Source organism: Rattus norvegicus, chromosome 11, assembly GCF_036323735.1.
Source record: "Rattus norvegicus strain BN/NHsdMcwi chromosome 11, GRCr8, whole genome shotgun sequence".
Lineage (NCBI taxonomy): Eukaryota > Metazoa > Chordata > Mammalia > Rodentia > Muridae > Rattus > Rattus norvegicus.
This window is the reverse complement of record NC_086029.1, coordinates 65137473-65158183: the sequence shown is the minus strand read 5'-3', so window position 1 is coordinate 65158183 and position 20711 is coordinate 65137473. Positions and strand designations below refer to the sequence as shown.

The 20711-nt window shown below is 38.6% G+C and overlaps 1 protein-coding gene across 2 annotated transcripts in view; it reads left to right on the top strand.

Annotated features, from left to right (window-relative positions):
• Myh15 (myosin, heavy chain 15) overlaps nucleotides 1-20711 on the top strand; it is a 141345-nt gene that overhangs the window by 67827 nt on the left and 52807 nt on the right. For both annotated transcript variants that reach the window (XM_039088868.2, XM_039088869.2), the window contains 6 exons: nucleotides 4562-4817; nucleotides 10094-10336; nucleotides 11328-11504; nucleotides 14764-14909; nucleotides 16642-16732; nucleotides 18753-19142. In XM_039088868.2, coding sequence (XP_038944796.1) covers nucleotides 4562-4817; nucleotides 10094-10336; nucleotides 11328-11504; nucleotides 14764-14909; nucleotides 16642-16732; nucleotides 18753-19142 — 1303 coding nt within the window. The remainder of the gene's footprint in view (nucleotides 1-4561; nucleotides 4818-10093; nucleotides 10337-11327; nucleotides 11505-14763; nucleotides 14910-16641; nucleotides 16733-18752; nucleotides 19143-20711) is intronic.

Genomic DNA, 20711 nt, shown 5'->3' with positions numbered 1-20711 from the left:
ATTTGTTTTCAATGTATTCTTTTCTTTCTTCCGGTGTTTTTCAAGTTTTATTGAAAAATTATATGTTTATAGTACACAATCTGATGTTTTCATATGTATGCATTTTGTGCAATGATTGCAGCAATCAGGCTAATTACTATATTACCTTATATAGATAAATTTTGTGTGTGCTGAGAACATTTAAGATCAACTGTATTTAACTAGGCATGATGTTGCATGCCTGTAATTCCAGTATTTGGGGAATGGAGACCGAAGGAAGGATCAGGAGTTCAAAAACCATCTGGATTGTATGCTATGTATATATTACATAATATGTATTTAAAATATATTCTCCCCAGAAGTGGACACATCAGCTACTTTTCTCAATGCTGTGATTAAATATCTGAGTAAAACAAGCCAATGAAAGGAAGGGTCTATTTTGGATTGTTTCTAGAGAGATTTAATGGAGTAAGAAAGGTTAGTGGTCCACTGTCAGGAGCCATAATAGGACAAGATAAAAACTAGCAGGTGATCTTCCTGAGATAGTATACTTTGGATTATAATATAATCTGTGACAGATTTGTGGGCTCAGGCAAGACTCAGGAGAATTCATTTTAGGAAAGATTTATGCTATTAATATGCTTTGCCTGTTATTATTAAACATATATAACAATCACTAGTTATTAGCTATTAGCTCAGCATTTTGATCAGATCTCTGCAGATCTACGAAGATGTACTGCCTTGTAGTGATGCTATATAGACAAATAGATGACTTCTTAAGTATAAGTATAAGAATTGCTAAAACTGTATCAGTGATTATTAAGCTTTTCTACAGTGGGACTGCTATTATCTTCTTTTCTGATAGTCAAAACTTCAATGAGAACTCTGTCAACCTCCCATGTGTCACGAGTTAATTGCTCTTAGAGAGTAACCAGACTTTCTCCTACTCAGAACACATTCCAAGAAGTTGTAAAACAGTTAACCAAAGGTCCTAAAAAGGGAACCAATGATTTATTATAGTTGCTAGGACAGAAGATAAAATATTTTTATTCTCCCTTCTAAGAAGGTCTGAAGCATCCACATTTTGGTCTTCCTTCTTCTTGAGCTTCATATAATCTGTGAATTTTTTTAGTTGTTCTAAGTTTTTGGGCTAATAGCCACTTACCAGTGAGTGTAGACCATGTGTGTTCTTTTGTGACTGTGTTACCTCACTCAGGATGATATTTTCTAGTTCCATCCATTTGCCTAACAATTTCATGTAGTCATTGTTTTTAATAGCTGAGTAGAACTCCACTATGTAAATGTACCATATTTTCTGTATCCATTCCTCTGTTGAAGGATATCTGGGTTCTTTCCAGCTTTTGGCTATTATAAATAAGGCTGCTATGAACATAGTGGTGCATTTGTCCTTGTTATATGTTGGAGCATTTTTTGGGTGTATACCCTGGAGTGGTATAATTGGGACCTCAGGTAGTACTATGTCCAATTTTCTATTGTACTGAGCATGCAGACCCCAATGGAGAAATTAAAGAAAAGACTGAAGGAGCTGAAAGAGTTTGCAATACCATAGGAAGAACAACAATATCAACCAACTAGACCAGACCAGAGCTCCCAGGGACTAAACCACCAACCAATGAGTACACATAAAGGGACTCATGGCTCCAGCCACATATGTAGCAGAGGATGGCATTGTCCAGCTTCAATAGGAGGAAAAGTCCTTGGTCCTGTGAAGGCTCGTTTCCCCAGTGTAGGGGAATGCCAGGGTGTTGAGGTGGGAGTGGGTGGGAAGCAGTGGGAGGTTCCTCACAGAAGCAGAAGAAGGGGGGATGGGAGAGGGGGGGAAGGGGATAACATTTGAAATGTAAATACAAGAAAATGAAAAAAACCGAAAAAATATTGACTGGGTTTATCTATGCAAAACTTCACTAATAACTGCAGAGCTGTGACAGGTGGTGGACATTTAGTCAGATAATTTCTCCTAATGGATATGCAAGCAAGCATTCTCTGTTGTAAACTTATATTTCAATTTATGATTTGATTTTTTGTGTGAACTTATGGTGATCTTTTTAACATGTGATCATGTATTCTGAAAAATCTTAGCAGGTGAAGACAAAAAAAAAAAGGAAAAAAAATTTTTTCCCTTCCCAGGAGAGAAGAATTTTCTACACCCCCCTCAACCCTACTTAGTATCTTTTCCCATTTTTTTTAAAAGATAGATTTCATTGGAACTTTTTACAATTTAGTAATAAATGCTATGCTCACTTTTCAAAGTGTCCCTTTTTTTCTTGAGACTTTAGACTAGCAGGCTGAAAGTTAGAGCCATGCAATTTCTGCTGAGATAGAACAAAAGCAACAGTACTTAATCCTCTGCTGTTAGGCTACAGATGCTAATCACCTAAGCCAGCAAGCAGCCTTTCACCCTGAGAAAAAGCAAGGAAGTTTTTAGGATATTTTTAGACGTTATCATCAGCGTTTCAGTACAGTTAGAGAACTAGAACACCTCGAGGCCCTCAGACTTCAAAGCCACACCAGAGTCCTACTCTGTGCACTTCACCACTACCCTCTCCAGGCGGAGAGGCTCCCAACAGTCAACCCTGACTGGAGGTAGCAACAACAGGGGCTGAAGCCCTACACCTTCTGCTTCCTGCCCTCAGAGAAAGAGTGACCACCTACCCACCTCATGCTCCTTCATCCTCACTCTCTGTCAGTACGGATTGTAAATCCACAATCTAGTGATATTAGAGTATTTTTATAAGCATGTGATTTTTCTCTATGTATGTGAATCTTCTACAGTTCATTTCATTAATATTTTAATTTTCTGTGTGCAGATACTTTTTACCTCTGTGCCTTACTTATTGCTAGGTAATTTGTTTTATGATACAGTAATAAATGGAATTGTTTTCTTAGTTTCTCTCTTTTCCTTGTTCCATTAATCTATTTATGTAACTGTTCTGATTGTGTTCATTAAAACTCATTATTTTATACATCGGGTAGAGTAACCTCACGTTTAGTTTTAATTATTGTCTGTATTCCAAGGACCAATTTTCAGCCCATCTACAGTTTTGAAGATTAAACCATTTTGTTAGAGGCTGCATTCACACATTATTAGTAGAAGTAGAAATAAAGTCTTAAATCTTTCTGCTTATTCTATTGGATGCAGTGTTAGAAACGACACAACTTTTAGGTCTAAGTTATGGTTATTACCTTTTGTTCCTATCAATATCAAACCCCTTGAGTTTAGATAAAAAGAATCCATCCAAGTTTCCTCTGCAAATCCTAATCATACAGGATTAGAAACTATTTTTCTAGAATCTTTTGCAAGCTTGAGCTTTAAGGCAGTTTGCAAACTTACGGCAGTAAACATTTACAATCTTTTGGTTGTAAAAATCATGTGTTTTCAGTCTGCGTGGCTCTGAAGGTTCTCTAACAGCATGTGCTTTCCGTGCTGTTAGGAAAGCACCTTCTCACACCGAGTTTCAAAGTCCATAAGGCTTTCTGGGTCTAAGTGTTCTTCTCTTAGTACCATGTCATAAATTTCTTGAGCGTTCTTTATTCTTCTTCAAAGCTCTCCTTCTCTTTTGGCTTAATGTGTTGCTGAAGCTAACCAGTGTTAGTTTAGTTTTATTTTTTTTTTAAATTTTATTATTTTTACAATCCAATCGTTACTCCCGTCCTGGTCCACCCTCCTACAGTTTCTCATCCCATTCCTCCTGCCAGTCTCCAAAAGGATGACCCTACCCGCCTTGCCAGGCCTTCCCACTCCCTGTGGCCTCAAGTCTTCTCCCACTGAGGCCAGACAAGGCAGTCCTCTGCTATATATGTGCTGGGGGCCTCATATCAGCTGCCTGGTTGGTGGCTCAGTGTCTGAGAGATATCAGGGGTCCAGGTTAGTTGAGACTTCTGGTCTTCCTGTGGGGTTTTCCTCCTCTTCAGCTTCTTCTAGCCTTTCTTACTGATTAAGTTTGTTGCTTCCAAGACTTCTGTTTAGTGACTTCTTTCTCTTTGTGAAAATTCTCATGAATTATTTTCTTAATTTTACTAAATTCTCCTGTATCTCACTGACTTCTCCTGGAGTATTTTGAATTCTCCTTTAGGAATTTAATAGAGTCCCTTGTCATTGGGCTGCATTTTTGGCTGTTTTATTTTTTTTCATTGTTATGACAAAATAATTGAGCTAAGTTATTTATAAAGAGGAAATATTTATTTTAGTACACAGCTTCAGATGCTTCAGTCCATAATTAGTTTTGTTGTCTCAGGCCGTGAAGCTGGGTGATAAATCAAGATAAGTAGCTATTGTAAATGGCACTGTTCAAATCATGGAAAGCGAAAGGCAGATGTAAGAGTTTCATCATCCCACATGACCTGACTTTGTTGATTCTGTGTCTAGGAATATATACAGTTCTTCTAGACTATCATATGTTTGCTTCATAAATGTTCACAGCAGTCTTTTATAACCCTTTACAAGTTTTTTGAGGGGTCATTTGTGGCATTTTCTATTTTACTTATAATTTTATTGGCATTCATTCTTATTTTTTTTATAGTCTGCCCTAACTTTTTCTTTCTTTCTTCAATTATACTCTAGGGATGCCCTTGCTTTGATCCAAGAGAACATAAGAGCTTTCATTGCTGTGAAGACTTGGCCCTGGATGGGGCTCTTCTTTAAGGTCAAGCCCCTTGCTAAGTCTGTAGGAGCTGGAGAAGAGATAGCTGGCCTGAAGGAGGAGTGTGCACAGCTACAAAAATCTTTGGAGACTTCAGAATCCCAGAGGGAGGAGCTGAAAACAAAGCAAGTCTCCCTTGTCCAAGAAAGGAATGATCTACTTCTTCAGCTGCAGGCCGTGAGTGCTGCCCACCCCTTCCTTATAGCTAGCTTTCAATTTGGCTAAGTAGTTCCATCCACACTGCTGACTTAAGAAAAATATCAGAAGCATGCACTAGCTTTTCTAAAAACACCGTTAAGTGCTTATTTAAACAGAGACCGTGGAAACACATAAACAAAAAATTTGTATCAAAACGAAGTGGTTTTATTGGTAGTACATCTTACAAAACGAGTAAACCTGGGCTGGGGAGAGGCTCAGTTGATAAAGCACTTGTCCCAAGTGTGAGGACAGGGGTTTATACACCTATAGCCTATGAAAAAGCTTAGCAAGTGGAGTGGCCACCAGTATCTTCAGAATAAATTCAGAACACTGAGTTGGGAGATCCCTCTGGCAAATTGTTTAGTTATTTTAACTGATTTATGATATCTTGGTTCAGCTGAGAGACCCTGCCTTAATTGTTAAGACAAAGAACCATCCAGAAATTAGCACGTAATATTAGCTCCTGACCTCCACATATGTGTATGTATATGTGCATGCATATATATGTGTCTACTACACTGATAAATACATGAAAAACAAGAAGAAAGAGGAAGAGAAGAAAACATGTTGGGGCTGGAGAGATGGCTCAGTGGTTAAGAGCACTGACTGCTCTTCCAGAGGTCCTGAGTTCAAATCCCAGCAACCACATGGTGGCCCACAACCATCTGTAATGCTCATATAAAAATAAGTAAATAAATCTTAAAAAAGAAAAAGAAAACATGTCAAATTACCAATGGGTGTTTGTGCATAATATCATATGGGGCCAGGAAGACCTAGATCTTTGATTCTGAGTCTTTCTTACTCAGTGACTCAGGTTGACCTGGAACTTACTATGCAACACAAGCTGGCCTTGAATTCATGGCATTCCTCCTACATCGACCTTCTGAGTCCAAGGTTACAGAAATGACCATCACATCCTACTCTTGTTGGATCTTAACTGACAGTGACTCATTAGCAAGTCAGTAAATTGGACTTTAGTAGGTCGCACAGAAGCCTAACATATATATTCTGCATAATACAACTCATATTTCCTCAACTTTCTCTTCCTGCTTCCTCCCCATAGCCCCAGTCATTACTAATGAGTTGAGTTCTTTGAAGATCCTTCTCAACCTTGATGTAGTAACAAACACAGCCGTGAGGAGAAAATGAAGTGAAGATACTAAGGCCTTATTCTCGGATTTTGTAATTAAGTAGAGGATACGTGAATCTAGAGAACCTGAATATATGATCTTGATTTTGCCAGGGCCTGAAAGAGGCCATGCGCATTCCTGCTGAGGTTTCTTCTGCTCCTGTAACACGTACACTTGAGTTCCTAAATTCCCATTCTGGGCACACCAGTCTTCACATTTAATCTGACACATATATACAATTTCCAGTCCCCTCCCACATTCTTTCTCTATAGTCCTTTGGGTTACCATGACCCCAAATACCCTCAAGAGCAGGGATGCAATTTTACTTTTATTAAGCTCTCTGCAAAACACGGTACTAGGTTGAATAATCCTGGGTTCGAAAACAATTATGTGTAGTTTATTTTGAAGTTCTTGCTACTTAAATCTACTGAACGCAAAACTAACTGAAAACAAATGTAAATAATTACTTTCAGAAAGAGACAATTTATTATTTTGTTTGGGGATGTTATTTGCCAATGTAGTCAATAGGCTATATCATAAGTAACACTTTACATCAAGACTGACATTTCTGAAGTGTATTAAGCAGAGCAGTTATTCTAGAACTTTATTGCACGCCAGCCACTTTTATTAACAATAAGAATACCTGGTTCCCATTCCAAATCTACTTGTTGATCTGTACTTTTAAGAAAAAAAATGGCACTTTGTATCAGTTTTAGAAGAGACCTAATATATCACCTACTTTTCCATTGCTGTGATAGAATACCTCTGACCAAGAGAAACTCTGGGGGAGAAAAGGTCCATTTTGGCTTACAGTTCCAGGGAGGAATAAAGTTCATCACTTCAGGGAAAGCAAATAGGAGCGTGAGGCAATCTCAGGACCCAGGATGTTGGCTGATCACATTTTATCCACACATTATAAGCAGAAAGGCAGGGCAGGAACTGGAAGCCATACACTAAACCCCCAAAGTCTCTAGACATACTTTTGCTTCCTAAAGGTTCCACAGCCTTCCCAAACAACACCATTAACTAGGGACCAAGTGTTTGAACACATGAGCCTATGAGAGACATTACTCTTCCAAACCACATACCTAGCCTTCAGTTCCTATCTTAGAGGTCTAAAATGGTCTGTGACACTCGGGGAAAAGGGAGCCTGTATAAGGGAGTAGTGAGCACAGAGTTGAGAAACATTTTAAAGGCCATAGTGGGTGACACTGAAAACATATGGAAGGAAATTCCAGAGAAACCACATGAGTCTGTTTGAGGTCATGTGATAACTGAAAATACATGTTAAAACCTCTATAAGATATTTTATCATCATTTATTTTTTAAAGGTACAGATAAACAAAATGGTACAAAAGGACAAAGGTATTTTCAATCCATTACTTACACTACAACACAACTAAGGCAACAATGTACCAATTTACAGTGGTTCCATGCGAGAGAATATGAACAGAAGAAAAGTTCTCCGATCTGCTAAACCGCCATGAAATTGCCAAGGCACCCCTCCCCTATCTTTAGTGAAGGGAGAAGTAATGGTCAGTTGACTGTCCTCTTTCAGTGTTGAGTGTTAGGGTCCGTTCACAGACTGGATGGACAGTAGAAAATAGCTGTTCTTCTTGTCAGCCTGAGATGGGAAGACCAGATGTTCTCAATATTTCCCAAACACTGGAAGCTTCTCTGTTTGTTTTGACATTTACTAAGTACCCTGGTAATGCTTTCTAAATTGGCCCCATGCTTTGAATCTTCAGCAAAGTTTTAAGTTTATTATTTTCTCTCTCTCCATATGTCTGCTTTGAGCCCTATTTGTTTAGATGGAGTTGTCAAGAGAGGAGTTACAAAGAATTCAAAAAAACCTAGATTTATATCTGTATGCTGCTTTTTAATCTTCTTAACTGACGTAACTTGGGTGTTGTAAATGAATAGTTAATAAATTCCAAAACTGTCATTTCAGTTAAGATGCATAGGAAGTTTAAAGATGAAATATGAAGCTTATGGTAGAAGTGGCTTACTTTAACTATATTTAGATACCTGAGACAATTCACTTAGGAATAGAAAAATGTTTCTTTTAACTTAGTTTTAGGGGTTCCAGTCAATGCTCAGAAGACCTACTGCCTCTGGGCTTCTGCTGGGGGGGTTGGGTGAAAGTATCAGGGAGCTCAAGTAGAACAGTGAAATAAAAGACAAATGGGCTTATTGATTGCTCTCAGGAGAATGGCTTTGGTGACCCAAGGGTCTTTCATTAGACTCTACCTAAAGTTCTAGCTAATAGCTCCTACCTAGCTTACATCTCTATTGCTGTGAAAAACACCAACCAAAAGCAACTTGGAGGAGTGAAGGTTTTTTCTTCAGAGTACTCAGAAGTCTTTCTGGCCCAGAGCTTCAAATTCTGTCCATAATCCTTTTCCCCCAAAACATGATCAGGTCTATCGCAGCAAGACCAAACTCCAGATACCAGTCTTGCTTCTGGTTTGCTTTTTTGTGGCAATAATGAAACATTGAGCCAAGTCAACTTGAGGAAGGAAAGAGAATTTATTGTGTCTTAGAGGAAAGAGCCCATCAGCAAGGGAGTCAAGGCTGGAGGTAAAGGTAAGATAGAACTAAAGCCAAAAGCATGGAGGAATGCTGCCATGTGCTTGCTCTCATCCTCAACTACTTTCACAGTATCCCATTAAACAGATTAGTTATTTACCTATTCATCTATAATTTATTATATGTTATGAGTGATATATATATATATATATATATAAAACATGCACGTGGTGCATATATATATATGTTTACCACGTGCATGTCTGGTGCTCATGAAGTCAAGACGAGAGCATTGGATCCCCTGGTATTGGAGTTAGAGCCAGTTGTGAGCTGTCATTGGGCTCTGAAAACTGAATGTGGGTCCTCCGCAAGAACAGATATCTACTCCTCCCGTGTCTTGCAATAGTTTCTCCCTCTTTCCCATAATGATCCCTAAACCTTGGGAGGAGTGTGATAAAGATGTTCCATTTATAGATGAGCCCTTCAGTCTCTTACAAATTGTAGGTGTCTGCATTAACACATACAGCAAGAAGGAATTTCTCTGATGAAGGCCGAGAGGGGCATTAGTTTATGGGTACAAAGAATTTAGGGGAAAGTTTGTGACTATATTCATTTAGCAAAATAACAGTACTAGGCTCTCCCTTGGTGCCTATGATCTGGCCAGCAACGGGTGTTTGGCCTAGTTAATGACACCAGGTAGGGGTTACATCTTGTGGAATGGGCTTTAAATCCAACCAGAAACTGGTTGGTTTTTCACATAGTATTTGTGCCAGTGTTGTACTGTTTGGCTATAGCTTTCCAAACCAGTGACTCTTAGTGGTCTTACAGCTGGGCAAGACTGTAGATGACCTTTCTTTCTCTAGTAGTATTCATAGAACCTTCCAGCAGCCTTTCATCTTTACTTGATATACAACATAGGAATAATAGAAAACAGTGGTATTTGGTGACTACATTTGAGAGTATAAAAAAAATAAGCAGAACTTATGTTCTATGTGCATAATTTGTGAAATTCGCTGCTGGCAGAATCACTGAAGCAGAAATTCTAGTTGGAATTAATAGTAAAAGTTAATGACTTGTAAATAAATTTATGAGTTCTAAATTTAACCTAAGCATTAAAATGTATTACTTAGCCCAGTTTATAGAAATGTATACTAAACAAAATACATCAGAGCATTTATAATGTTATAAATATTACATTGTGCAATATCTCTTACATAATATTCTAAGCAGTTGTCAGTCAATGGGCCCACACCAGTACTTCTAGGTACTTGATTTAAATAGCATACTTTTTGCTTTTGGAAGCATGCTGATTCTCTTAGGCCACCAGGTTTCTATTAAGTGCCTTAGAAGAGCTCACTTATTCTACTAGATAGGCTTGAAATTTAAAAGCCTCTTCCAAACACAAACAACATCTCTACTTTTCAACAACAGGGTTAGGAATCTGGAAATGTTATTTCAGCTGCCCATGAAAGGTAGGGAAAAGTCCTGGGCAGAGGGCAGGCAATTATCTCCTTACTGTGTTAAGCAGCACTGTCGCCCAGCTAGTGAATGACTCCTATTTGCTGGCAACAATTTTCTCCTCATCCCTGGTGGCAGGAACAAGAAACCCTGGCAAATTCTGAAGAGCTGTGTGAATCACTGATTAAATCCAAGATAGAACTGGAAGCCAAAATCAAGGAGCTCTCCAGGCGGGTGGAGGAAGAAGAGGAGATAAATTCTGAGCTGACTGCCAGGGGCCGGAAACTGGAAGACGAATGTTCTGAGTTGAAGAAGGAAATCTATGACCTGGAAGCAATATTGGCGAAGTCAGAGAAGGCGAAGTGTGCCGCGGAGCACAAGGTACTCATTCTGTGGTGTTAGGAAGACTTGATTCTTTGGAACCACAAGTGTCCTGTTTATCACCACAGTGGCCTGCAAACTTATAGTGATAGGATCCAAGATCATCAAAAAGGAAAGGGTCTGATGAATTGTATTGTTCCTACTCAGACTTCTGCTTTGAATGCATGGGATCCCTTTAATGTACTGAATGAACTATTATTATTGCACCTAAATGCAATAGCGAGAACTGTTTTCATTGGGTCTCTGAGCATCACGTTTGGAATGGGAATGAAAAGAGTAGCCTTTGCTAAAAGGTAATGTGGGATATTTCTAAATCCCCAGCTTTAGCAATGACTCTGAGTCTGACCTTGAAGCCACCTCCTTAATTCCAGTTAAAGACTTTGGCTTTTCGCTTTAGCTATGGACTTTAGTTTGTGTGTCTACACATGGGGACTGATTAGTGAGGAGTCTGAGTGAAACCTTTGACAAGTAGCTAATCTCCAAGATGAAACTGTCCTTTGCAGATGATTCCACATTCGGTTTTGTATTGCTTCCCACTGGGGAAGCAAACTTTTACCTTCACATGTACTGTTTGCTGGAACTTTTCTTGAACTGCTACACTATGGGGACACCAAGGCATGAGGTGTCAGCTCATGTTCCCCCAGATCCTCAACAGAACTTTAAATTATGACTAATGATATCATTATTATACAGACATAAACTCCAAAAATAGCTTACAAGTTGTGGTTTGGTGATCAGAATATTCTACTTCCTGATCATGGTAGATTAAGGATTCACTTAGTTTTGTGGGAAAAATTGAATTTAGACATTTGTACATGGTATTGATGACATCAAATATTCCATGAGTATTTTGAGATATGAGAGAGAGAGAGAGAGAGAGAGAGAGAGAGAGAGAGAGAGAGAGAGAGAGAGAGAGAGAGAGATGTCCTTGGTGCTACACCAGCTTTCCAGGGCTGGCTCTAAGGAAGCCAGATTTGCCGTCTTCCTGCAGGTGAGGAACCTGACTGAGGAGGTGCACTCTCTACATGAGGACGTCAGTAAACTCACCAGAGCCATGCAGGCTGCTCAGGAGGCCCAGCAGCAGACCCAGGAGCATCTGCACATAGAGGAGGAGAAACTCAGCAACGTGAGCAAAGTAAATCAGAAGCTCAGCCAACAAGTTGATGCGGTGAGCAGCAGGGGCCTGTCTGTCTCCATACATGTGTTACATATGTGTACTGATCAGCAGTGGTCTGTCTCTTTCCATACATATGTTATATATGTGCAGTGACCAGCAGTAGGCTGTCTGTCTGTCTGTCTCTCTATATATGTTACATACATGTAGTGATCAAAAGTAGGCTGTCTCTCTGTCTCCATACATATGTTACATATATGCGTGAACAGCAATGGGCTGGTCAGCAGTCTGTCTTTATACATAGGCATCTCTAATTGTTACTTAGTTAATTTATCCTAAGAGTTGCATGAAAACTCAGTAACACAATGAACTCCTTTTATTATTTACCAATAGAGTACTGTTTTATTCTTTCTATCTATTATTTGTTTGTTTATTTTTTGTTTTTTTTCATAACCCAGTATGTCTAGAAACTCATTCTATAGACCAGGTTAGTCTCAAACCCAGAGATCTATCTGTCTCTGCCTTCCAAGTGCTGTGATTAAAGTCATGTGCCACCATGCATAGATGATAGATGTTTTATTTTACACACACACACACACACACACACACACACACACACACACACATACACACACACAGAGTGAGGTTAAGCATACTTAAATGCAGGCTTAGCATTTAATTTCTGGAAAATGAGAAAAAACATTGAAGTAATTAATAAAAAGTAATGTCTTTCATTGATTGGTTCTTCCCCAGGGTTCTTGGGAAGTTTACTATGTTTAATTGTGTGTGTGTGTGTGTGTGTGTGTGTGTGTGTATGTGTGTGTATGTCTGTGTGTGTGTGTGTGTGTGTGTCTGTGTGTCTGTGTGTGTGTGTGTGTCTATGTGGAGCATGCTAAATTTATGTAGATTCCACCAAGGACCAGAAAATGGTATCAAACCCCTGTAGCTAGAATTACAGGTGGATTTAAACCACCACACATGGTGTTGTAAATTGAACTCAAGTCTTATGGAAGAATAGAAAATGTTCTTAATCACTAAGCCACCTCTCCAGCCTGAGGACTTGTTTAGTAAAAGTGGTGGTTGGTTAAAGACCATGTTGTCTTCATGAGTGTGCTAAGGCGAATTTTCTATAAAAAAAGGTTATAAGTCCAAGTAGTCTTCTGTGATACATTCTTGAAACATTCTTGTCAGACTCTAAAGGAGATGTGTTCTGCCAAGTACTCCACAAAATTAGAAGTTTAGGCCAGCTTTTTAAATTTATTTTTTATTTTTGTCTCATATATTACATCCTGGCTACAGCTACCCCTTCCTCTATTCCCCCACACACATCCTCTCTGCCCCATATTAACTCCTCCATTGAAAGGAAGGGAGAAAGAAAAAGAGCAGTCCTCCCATGGATATCCACCTGACATGGCCTAACAAGAGACAATAAGATTGGCAAAATCCTCATATCGTGGCTGGCCATGGCAGCCCAAAAGAAAGAAAAGGATCCTAAGCACAAACAAAGTAATCAGAAACATTCCTCACTCCATTGTTGGAGCCCCACAGGAACTCCAAGTTAATCATAAGGTACATGCAGAAGACCTAATTCAGACCCATGGAGGGTCAACGTTTGTTGCTTTAGTTTCTGTGAGAATCTATGAACCCTGTTTAGTTGTTTCTGGGGGTCATGTTCTCATCTACTTTGGCTCCTACAATCCTTCCTCTCCCTCTTCTTCCACGTTCTGCTGGCTCCACCCCATATTTGGCTTTGGGTCTCTTGATCTGCTCTCATCAGTTGCTGGGTGACGTATATATCCACAGTTCTTCCTTTACCCACGATGACAGAGTATATGCAACCATTCTCTCACTAATTTGTATAGATTGGTTTCTACAAAACTGCTGACAAGAATCCTTTGGCTTTTGCATTCATCTACTTTTTCTCTATCACTTGTTACTTGTTTTTTTGTTCTATTTCTGTTTTCCCTGTCTTACACAACCTTAATGTAAGAAATTACAGGACAAACACATGCATACTCTTTGGTAGCCCAGTCCATTTCAGGTGCTTTCGTTCACTTACATAGACTTCAAACTCATCAACAACAGTGACCAGTTTCCAGAAGTGATCACTTCTGGAGACTCGGAGCTCTGAAATCAAAATACAGGCCGATGTTACGTCGGGTGAAGACATACTCTATTGTTCAGAAATTACTTCTTTTTGCCTTGTCCTTACATGATGTCAGTTATGATGAACTATACTTAGATATTTTCTATCAGAGCTCTGTCCTTTTGAACTATATACTCCAAAGGACCTTTTCTCCTTTGCTATCACTTTGGACTTTAGGATTTTATCATATTCTAGGGAACACATACATCTATTTTTACAACATCTGTAATTTGTCTACTTTTAGTTTTCATTTTAACACATACCTTCAAGAAGCAGCCCTTTCAGCATACCTTGAATTTCACATATTTTTACTAGTTATGAGAAACTGTTAAAACCTACCAACAAACAGAGGATAGTACTTTGATTCCTAGCTTCCTATTAAACCAGCTTTTCTAGCACTGTTATTGACATGAACCGAGACAGTTGGAATGTGCCAAGAAGTTTTGTAGAATGTCAGAATATGACAAATGCTATAGACTAAATGAAGGCAGGAAGTATAAAAGGAGGTGGGGAAAGTATCTTGCTATATGAGTCTTAGGCTGCGAATACTCATGGATACTTACACAGAGACCCACTGCTTGCTGTAGCTCTAGAAAGCAGAACATTTGGGTTTTGAAGACGCACCTGTGACTAAATGGGACTTATCCATCTAGGAAGTGAACCTACAGGTGAAAATGTGAGATACCTTTCACAGGAAGCAATCAAATGGGCAAACTGGCCACTCACTATTGGTTGCCATTCTAGGATGGACCTTATCTATAGTCTGTAGAGCTTTCACCCATTATTGATTTCTCAATTTTCTTTGTAACCTACTGATGTGTGTAATTTTTACTTAACTCCTTAACCTTTTAAAATGAGGCTGATTGAGTGATTTATTTGATTTTTGTGTTCTGGTGGTGCACATTAATGCATAGTACACAAGTAGATGTCAGATTATAATTTGAGAGTTGATTCTTTCTTTCTAGCACATGGATCCTGGGGGTCAAACTCAGGTCTTTAGATTTGTCTCAGCAGACTTCGCTGAGCCCTGTTTGGACCCCCCAAAACGCTTCTATGCACCATTTGCAAAATTTGTTCTTCCGCTTTTCCGAATGTGGTTAATGTTAACACCTGCAATAAATATAAACTCTGCCTTCCATTTGATTAAACAGTCTTTCTTTCTGTCAGTTGGAAGGAGACCTTGAACGGGAGAGGAAAGCCAGAATGAAGTGTGAGAGGGAGAAGCACAAGCTGGAGGGCGAGTTAAAGCTGAACCAGGAGGGTGCTGAGAACCTGGAGAGCAGCCGGCAACAGCTGATAGAGCAGCTGAGGAAGTGAGCACCTTTCAACTAACTACCAAGGGATTCTGGAAAAATCTCAACACTGGGAGGAACAGGGCTCTCATTTCCTTTAGCAACAGGTTTCTAGGTCAGAGCCAGATATCTCAAGACCCAAGACAGTGACTAGAAGCTTGCAAAGTGGAGTGTTTTTATTTGATGGGCTCTATTATACAGTAGCAAAAATAGAGTAAAGACATAATCTATAAGATATAACAGTGCAGGGGAATATGGGGGAGCAATAAGGAGAATGTATACGGGGGAATGCCTGTATGGGGGAGGGGTAGGGGTAGGGGAGGGGATGGGGGCTTATGGACAGGAAACCAGGAAGGGGAATAACCTTTGAGATGTAAGTAAAGAAATATGTCTAATAAAAAATTTAAAAAGAAGATATAACAGAAAGAATCCACCTAGACGATGAGAATTTTGAAAGGTATAAGGTATATGAGAGGTGAATTATGGCTATCCAGGTCTACAAAAAGTGGTTGGTTTCTTTTACTTGTGATAAGGCCAGTGGTAACATGAACATGCCAAAATCCTAACCGTCATGTGAAGTCTAGAAAGCTGTGTGGTCACTTAAATAATATCACCTTTCTTTGTCTTATACACCTTCATTATTATTTTGTTGGGTCTTTATTTGTAAAATATGTAAATATTGATTCTTAAAACCTAAAATTGTAATTACATGAAGTGATAAAAATTATGGAAAATTTCGCTAAGTTCCCTTGAATTCTTTGTGCCACATGGAACTGATGAGAAAATGGCTTCCTGTTTATATCTGTTGGTTGGTGAAATATATTTTAACACTTTGTATCTTTTGTTTCCTAGCCTTTTTTTTTTTTTTTTGGATAATGCTTAAAGTTTTAGATTCTCTTAAAGTTTTAGATTCTACCAAAGAAGAGGGAAAAGGCAAGTTTAAAATACAAGGTTAAAGAATCTATCAAACATAGTTAGACATAGATAGAGAACATATCAAAATTGGGGTCCATAGTTTGAAAAATAGTCAGGCAAGCAGCTTGAGTTTCTGGCTTTGTTTGCATGTGTGCCTTGATCTCAAGCCTGCTCTTGGTGAAACCTGACTAATTCTTTATTCCTAATTTATTACACTTGACATGTGTCTGGGATAACCTTAAGAGTTTAATTAAACAGTATGCTAGAAGATGATGACAGGGTTCTCTTTGCTGTCAGTGTTGAGAATTATGTCAGTTTGGCAAAGTGAAGATTATGCTCTGTGCCTTTGTAGGCTGTAGGCCAGAGTTTGAAAATGTTTAATTTGTGTCATAAACTTATAAAGCAATCCCTGTGAAGGACCATGTAGAAGCATGTCCCTTACATTATGTAGCTCTGGTTATGCTATATATTTGTACATAAAATTCATTCAATATTACAGATTCTACAGTAAAGAAAAGGAAAGTATTTCTAGTATTACACAGATGTGTGCACGCATGTGCGTGTGCATATGTGTGAACACGTACACACACACACACACACACACACACACACACATTTGTTGAGTACCCAGAAAAAAGTTCAGAAAGATACACATGAAACATGTGATCACGGTTTGTAGAAAGAGCCCAGGATCTATGTAATACTCATGAAGACTTCAGTTGTAGATGTAATGGTTAGAGTTTTACACCAGGAACTCGTATGTTATTTCATAATTTTAAAGTATATAAATATATATTATTATTCTGACAGATTACCTTTGTCACACTTCTTGAAACAGGAAAGAATTTGAAATGGGTCAGATGAATTCAAAAGTGGAGAATGAGAAGAACCTGGTGTCTCAGCTTCAGAAGACGGTGAAAGAGCTCCAGGTAACCAGTTATAAGACATCTCTGTACATACACCAGCATTTAGATCCATGAATGCTGGCACTCCACAACCCATACCCTTAGCCAGCTATAGACAGAGGGAGTAAAGAGTAGCAATTAAGAAGGCAAGTGGAATCCTACCAATGTATGACCCTGCAGGGATAATTACCTTTTAAGCTTAAATTCCTTTCTACTAGGAATAATAACAAGTAGGTTGTTCTTTGAACTTTTGTTATGGACTATACTTTGTGCTAAATTCCAACCACATAATTTTTAACACATTAATCTTAACACCATTGAGTTCAAATTATTAAATCCAACAAGATATTTACATGAGAAAAACAGTAGATGACCCATTGTGCCATTAGTTTAGTGTTTTAACTTTTATGGTTAGAAAGCAATTAATTTAAAATTCAGTAGATTCTGTAGCTATTCATAAACCAAAAGCATTATTTGATAATGGATAGCAATTTGGAAGTTTTAGACGAAGTGGTTATTTTACACTACATCACCATGTTATAAGGCAATTAAAAAACACTGTTATGGCTATACACATATGCGTCTATGATGTTACATATATATCCATATAAATGTTTTTATGTCGCATTAACATCTCAATAATGCTTCCTTTGCTTCTTATCATCTGGGATATTTTGAGCCTGATAAGAAAACCATTCTCATTGTGAATATGCTGTATTTTCAGAAACAACATTAAGCACCAAGAATCATAATTTCTGGGCATATCTTCAAATGACACTTAACTTTACCCAAAATAAAATAAAACTGTCAATTCATCCAAAAGAAACATTTTTGTACCTTAACGACTCTCTGAAGTTTATTTATAAAGAAATGCTTCTGATGGTTTTGAGCCAAGCACAGTATTTTTTGAGATATTTCAAATTCAATAACCACTTAACAGGAGCTGCATTTACTTGTAGGTAGAAATTAAAGCTTTTTAAGTACTTCCCAGGAGACACCTTGGATACAAAACTGGTAAATTAGTTAGCTGGTATGACCTAGAGAAATAGCTTTCTCTAAGCCACTTTATTTAATGTAAAGAAAAACATTTTCTAAATAATCTTCTCCACTAACCTGAACCTAATTACCCAAGACATTATTAATGTACATCACTGCACTGGATACACTGGCTCTATGATTGTTTCCAGAACGTTTTACCACTGCACTAGAAGGTCCAGAGTTCTGAGAAATTTATCAGTACTTTTGTTTACTAATACCCCTGTCTATAATAGTATCTTAGACCACTGAGACCACTGTCCCTTCACTTTAGTAGTTCCCATTCCTTCACCAATTCTAATTCATCACTGAGAATCTACTACTTGGAATCTGAAAACTAAGAAGACAATGGAGTAACTTGGCCTGACATGTGTGTAGGGTTGAGTAGATGCTGTTTCTTAAGGGCAAGTTGCTTAAATGGGTGTTTATTCTGTGGTCAGAATTTTGAAATCTTTAGTTATTAAGATGGTTAAACAAATTGCAGATGGAAACATTTTTTTTGCATACATGAGTCACTATGTTATATATTTGTAAGCTACCTTTAAAATTTGTTCTTGGCATATGAAAGAAGTTCCTTTAAAATGTTTCTTTTTATGAGAAACCTGTTTCTTTTTTATTGAAAATAGATTTTGTTTATCCAATATATTTTCCTCACAGTTTCCCTTCCTCCAAATCCTTCCAGATCCTTCTCACATACCTACCGCACCTTTCTTTTTTGAGGGGGGCTCTTTTAGTAAGAATCTTCCTCCATGTGCATAATTTAATGATGCTGGCTATAATGTAAGGCCGGGGGAATCTGGAAGTACTAAAAATGTAATTATGCTCCTTGTATTGATTTGGAGAAAAATCACTTCATTTCAAGGTGTTCAATTTCCTTTAGTTATAAATTAGCAATGAAAAATGTCATGTTTGCTTTTTAAGATGAGACAAAAATTAATGTGATAACCTTGTTGCACATAGAAATATGTTACAAGTAATTATTACATGTCAACATTATTTATTCCCCCAGACTCAAATATTAAATTTGAAGGAGGAGCTGGAAAGCGAAAGGACCATTAGAGCCAAGGTGGAAAGAGAGAGAGGTGACCTCGCTCAAGACCTAGAAGATTTGAATGAGAGGCTGGAGGAGGCAGGGGGGACCAGTTTGGCTCAGATGGAGATAACTAGGCAACAGGAAGCAAGATTTCAGAAGCTTCGCCATGACATGGAAGAGACCACACGACACTTTGAGGCAACTTCTGTCTCTCTGAAAAGGAGACATGCAGAGAACGTGGCTGAGCTTGAGGGCCAGGTAGAACATTTACAGCAGGTCAGGCAAGTGCTCGATCAAGAGAAGAGTGACCTGCAGCTTCAAGTGGATGACCTCCTGACACGTGTTGATCAGATGGCCAGAGCTAAGGTAGACACGTCTAAACTTTCCTTACAGACATCGCGACACGGAAGTAGCAGAGGAGGGAAAGGCAGAGAAAAATCAGATTAATTGAAAATGTTTACTAATGGATAGTGTAAGTTTTTCCTTCGCAGTATTGAAGGGATTAAACATGCCTGCTTCACAGGATGATAGCCCCAGCCACCTTGGGATAGCTAAACTTTGAGACAGGGTCTCGTCAAGTTGCCTAGAATGGACTGTAGCTCAGAAGGGCTTTGAAATTGCAACTGGCCTGAAGTCATGGTTGCCCGGGCAACTCTCCTAGCCATTCCAAATTATAGAGAATCAAAATTTTCAGCTGTAGCAAAGCTCCTACTGTCCTGTCTGAACTTCAAAGCTCTTCAAAACACACTTTTAATTTAAGGTGGGATATATCAACATTCGCATAGTTCTTGTATTGTGGTCCTATATAGTTAATAACGTGTGGATGTCATCAAAGAGTGCATGTTGAATTGTTGGTCTGAGCCACATATGGGATGGCAGGAGAGAAAAGCATTGGCATGCAGGCAACAGGCACTCAGAATATCCCCCAGCAGTGAGTCCTGAAGTCCAATATGCAATATAGGCTTCCTCTTTGAACTGCTTGGCACTGGAGGTCTTCACATTTCTGGACTTGTAGATGAAGCAACAAATATGAGGGCAATGTAATAGCTATTCTAATTGGTCATACAATGAAATATGCTTATATTCATGAACACGATGGTTCCTGAAAGCTAGCAAATATATAAACAAATGAAGAATTTGTTCATCTTTAGAAGCCGCTGAAAAGATCAGATAACTGCTGGTTGCAACTCAAATTGCAATAAAACATTCATGCTATTTTTTCTCTCCAAGTGGGATGTGTGTACAGCTAATCACCTGCTCATTCCGTACATCCCTTCGACCTAACTTTATTTCCCCAGCCTTTTCTGGAAGTGTTCTCTTAAGTGGTTCTCTCAAAGATCCCTAATGGCCTTATTTTCAACAAATCGGCACGTGTAAAACCAAGCCCACCACCTTCACCTGCAGTAGGGCGTTCATTCCCTTTGTGCATTTCTGCCTCCGGCATCCAGTTCTTCCAACCAGCCTGGCTCTGTGCCTCAATCGCTTGCTTCTTCTGCCTTCTTTGTTTTCCATGTCATGACTGCAACAAGTCAACGCTTCATTGTCTTTCTGCCCCACCCCCACCCCTGCCCCATTCTCACGTTGGTCTCTCTTACCTTGCAGCTGGACTATTTTGGTTCCCTAAATTATTGTTTTTGTTTTAATATTTTACTATTCCAATCCATCCTATACAGTATCTATATCATTCTTTTCTAAACTATGAATTTACGGAATTATACCTCCACTGACAGATGAACACCACCTATCTGCTTTCAGAGTAAAACATGGACTCCGTTGCCACCAGTTCTAGATTTCACTAATTTGAGTTATTTTCATTTAAATATAAAGGTTTGTCTTTCACCAAAGTATCACTTTTCTCATCATATTCTCTCTCTCCCTCTTCTTCTCCCTCTCTCCCTCTTTATTTTGTTTTCATTTTGTTTTGAGATGGGCTCT